Source organism: Bactrocera latifrons, unplaced genomic scaffold, assembly GCF_001853355.1.
Source record: "Bactrocera latifrons isolate USDA-ARS-PBARC rearing strain unplaced genomic scaffold, ASM185335v1 scaffold_179, whole genome shotgun sequence".
Lineage (NCBI taxonomy): Eukaryota > Metazoa > Arthropoda > Insecta > Diptera > Tephritidae > Bactrocera > Bactrocera latifrons.
In genome coordinates, this window is record NW_017535285.1 from 163,140 (window position 1) to 167,625 (window position 4,486).

The 4,486-nt window shown below is 43.3% G+C and overlaps 1 protein-coding gene across 1 annotated transcript; it reads right to left on the reverse strand.

Annotated features, from left to right (window-relative positions):
* Positions 1–4,075, reverse strand: LOC108967128 (5-oxoprolinase; the record flags this gene model as incomplete). Its single annotated transcript, XM_018930371.1, is given in 7 exon segments — positions 1–36; positions 113–373; positions 439–1,181; positions 1,245–2,007; positions 2,161–2,473; positions 2,532–2,811; positions 2,908–4,075. Coding segments are annotated over 7 exon segments (2,570 nt in total), but the record flags the coding sequence as incomplete, so codon positions are not given.
* Positions 4,076–4,486: the final 411 nt, after the last annotated feature.

Sequence of the window (4,486 nt, forward strand, 5' to 3'; positions counted from 1 at the left end):
CGTGAGGCGACGAAGAAAACTGGTTTCGGTTGCTCGCTTAAGGTGGAAAGCGAGTGTGTGGTGAAAATATTATAAGTGAAAATTTGTTGAAATAAAATAATTTTTAACTCACCGATAGAATACCGGCGTGATGACGGTGAAATCGGGCAGATGCGAACCGCCCGCTTGTGGATGATTGGACAATATAACGTCGCCGTTCTTTAAGCTATCGCCGCGCACGCGCAATTGATATTGCACCGTCTCCTGCATGGCGCCCAAGTGGACGGGTATGTGTGGCGCATTGCTCACAAGGCCACCGTCGGGACCGAAGAGCGCGCATGAAAAGTCGAGACGCTCCTTGATGTTGGTCGAAATCGATGTGCGTTGTAGCACTCTTTAAAAATTATCGGCAAATAATTGCAAAAGTTCGCTATAAAATATACTTTAACATAGGTTTACCTGCCCATCTGCTCAGCTATGCTCATGAAGCGATGACTGAAGATGCTCAGCTGTATGGCGTCGAGCTTGCAGTCGACAACTGTGCGATTAGAGGAGCAAATATTTATCACCAGATCGCCGTGCTGTGTCACTTCTGCCACACAATCGGGTTCTACAAGTATGGTGGACAGTTGGTCAATCAAAATGGCTGGYCCATTGATTTTATTGCCCGCCAACAAGCTCGCGGTTAAGTAGATCGGTGAATCATGTGCGCCTTGCTCAAAGAAAATACGTGTATAACCWYTTGGCTTTGGTGTCTCCACCGCCGCTTGCTTGATTTCCAACTCAGGTGGCGTATTGTTCTTACCCAAGCCGCGCACGCGTATATCATCGACAACAATTGCACGATTTTGCAGCACGAAACCGAACTCAGTGCGATAGCGTTGCAGGAATGTGGCAATGAAATCACCATAAGAAACAAGCAATGCGTCTTCTTTACGCGTTGTGGCGGCTGGTGCACACATTAGCGCGCAATCAGTGCCATCATATCTTAAATGTAAGAATGGCTCCAATTCGAKTTTGCTATAACCTTGTGACTGTAAACTGCTGGCGCACTGTGCGGCCAATGCGTCTAAGCGCATCTTCAGGTATGCGGCATTTTCTGCTGAGAACGCCAGACCGCAGGGTTCTTGTGTCTCCTGCACAACATCGGCCAACGCCATGCCGTAGGCAGAAAGTACGCCGGCGTACTTGTGCACAAGCACCTTTTGTTTGAGAGCAATAAGAAATTTTCATGAAAAAATGACGAAAATATTATGTTTATTTACCTTGCTTATGCCCAACTCACGCGCAATGGAGCAGGCGTGTTGACCGCCAGCGCCACCAAAGCATGCCAACACATGTTGTGACGTGTCTAGGCCACGCGCTTGTGTTAGCGCCCTGATGGGACGGCACATAGCTTCGTTGGCGACGCGTATAAAGCCCAAAGCTACATCCTCCACACTCAATGGCTTCGAGTCACCGCCACTTTTCAGGTGTTCATTAATCAGCGTGCGCATTTCGTCGAATTTCGCTTTGGTTACGGCGTAGTCGAGCGCTTCATTTTCTTTGGGACCGAAAATTTTCGGAAAATATTCCGGCAATAAACGACCCAATATCAGATTCGCATCTGTGACGGTGAGTGGACCACCTTTTTTATAACACGCTGGTCCAGGATGCGCACCAGCCGATTCGGGGCCGACTACGAATAGCCCGGAACGAAAGAAGAGCATTGAACCGCCACCGGCCGCTACCGTATTAATATCTAATTGTGGCGCTTGTATGGTGACACCGGCCGTTGTGCTCTCAATCACATGCTCATAGGTGCCAGCATAGCGTGAGACATCGGTCGATGTGCCGCCCATATCGAAACCAATTAGTGGCGCGTTCGTTTCACGCGCACCAGTCATTGCGTATCCGACTACACCGCCAGCGGGACCAGAGAGGATGGCGCGTGCACCGCGRAAGTTCTCCATGCGTACCAAACCGCCATCCGATTGCATGAAGAGCACATCAACGCCAGCCAATTCTTTGTCGAAGCCAGATTTGAAACTGCAAGATGTGGATGCTTTTCACTTATCTAATTTCAAATTATCTACTRTGATAATGTAGGATATGCAGCATRACAATTTACAMAATGTATTTATATGACATTTGYCTTGTCATTAACTGTGTTWGTTGTCTTATCAAGCACAATTTTATTACCTGTTGAGATAACGTTCTACGTGCGGTGTTARATATGCCTCGGCACAGGCTGTGTAACCGCGCGCTACTAAGCGTCGCATTGGCATAGCTTGATGSGAGAGTGTGATGTGCGTAAATCCAAGCTCCTCTGCTATAGCGCCAACTTGCAGCTCATGTACGGGGCACGCAAAGCTATGAGCCAACACCACCGCCACGCTCGTAATGCCCTCGTCGCGCACTTGCTGGAGTGCTGTACGCACAGTCGCCACATTGACGGGATGCATTTCTAAATATTTTGCGCCTGAAGTGCCTTCAAGCAGCGGCCAAGTGTGCTCTATGAAACGAAAGTAGTTTATTTAATTGCAGTAATGCTTGCATAACAACGTGTTTACCTAACTGACAGCGATTTTCCTGCTCTGGCACAATGCGGCAATTAATTTCCACTACGGTTTTATATAAATTGGACGGTTTACGTATATTGAGGTCGAATATTTTTGGACGCGCTTGATTACCAATATACAACAAATCGCGGAAGCCCTCATTCACCACAAGCGCCACAGGATCACCTTTCCGCTCTAGTAATGCATTGGTGGCGACAGTTGTACCCATGCGCACCCAACCGATCTGACTAGTATCCACCAGACCCTCCGCCGTTACATCACGTCCAGTTTGCTAAAGGCGGAATTAATGCATGAAAAATAAAAACAATCAATTTCTGWTTACCATTGTTGAAATAAATTGCTTAATTGCTTTGCAGCCGCTTCATACCTCCTTTAGTATGCGTCTTATACCCTCCCGCGGTGCATCACTATATCGGCTGGGATCCTCTGATAACAACTTCAAAGTACGCACTTTTCCATTTGGACATATGCAAATTACGTCGGTGAAGGTGCCACCGCGATCAATTGCAAAGCAATATTTTGAATTCGTCAATTCAGCCATTATTAACACTTCTTCGTTACAATGTARAGTGTATGTAAGTTGATTATTTCAAAACGTGTATGTATGTATTTGAGCAAATGCGTCCACACTACTTGAAACCCAACTGGATTCTGAGTTTWAAAATAGCTATGTATACGCCTATAAATCGTAAGTGATTAACAAAGACGATAACAAAAAGCAAATACGGTGTGGTTGAAGATCAAATGAAGATATTTCAACAGCTGAACTTAAAGCACAATAATACAATTAGGACTTCWCAAAACAAATAATATTTTGATAACAACTATTCAGCTGTGTGATAGCAGCAGTGAGTGTTGCCACGCGTTAGCAGCAGCATTTATACCGGCCACAGTTCGATAGACGTCTACTCAAACATTTATCGATAAATGGTCATGTAAGCAGCTGTACGATTGTGAAATACTGTGAGTGAAGTAGAATAAACAACCTTAGCTTAGAAGCTTAGCTAGAAATATGTTTATTTATGAAATTCGTGGCTAATCATAACATGTGTGTGTGAAGCTTTATAGATTGTCCCACTAGATGTAAGCGTAGCTCTCAATTAAGCGCGTGATAGTTTTATCAATTCATTGTCAACAGGTGTGCCTTATATCATTCTCACAATGTATAAACATATAATATGAACTATGCCTAAATGATCATATAATGAATGGGGACGTACATATGCATGTGTATATAGGTTTATTATAGGTAAAGGTGATAATACGCGGTAAGAGATGTGTTCAACATGATGCCGACTATTAATGAGATATACATACATATGTACTTGTACTTAGTTGTTTTCTGTTATTCAAATCATTATGTATGGCAGGTGGAAAATGAGGGCACTACTACAAATTACAAATTTAATTCGAAGTTTGTTATACCCGAATACCCTATAGAAGGTTAGGTTAGGACAATCTGGTAGTCCAATAAGCCACACATAGACCAGTTTGAWCCTTTGCGATACAAGATGAAGTCCAGTTGCTAAGTCCAATAGGAGTAGGACCCTATAAAACAAAAGTACATAAAAGATCTATCATACAAAGYCAACGTTCGGAATCAGGTGCTTGTGTAGAAAACTTTAATTTGACTCAATTAGGTATGAGTTATCAATTATGGCAATAGTGAATTAAATGGTCCAGATCGGGTCATTATAGCATATAACTGCCATACAAACTGACCAACCAAAATAAAGTTATTGTATGAAGCTTTTTTATTTGTGAAAAGTGTTCTAGCTTCGGTGCAACCACCGTAACGGTTTTTTTAGTTTTTAACTAAAACATCAAAAATGCTCAGCTGATATTGGTTATCATATGGCATACTCAAAACTTAAWACAGTTAYGTACAAATGTATATGGCATGCTCAAAACTTAATACAGTTATGTACAAATGTATATATACTTAC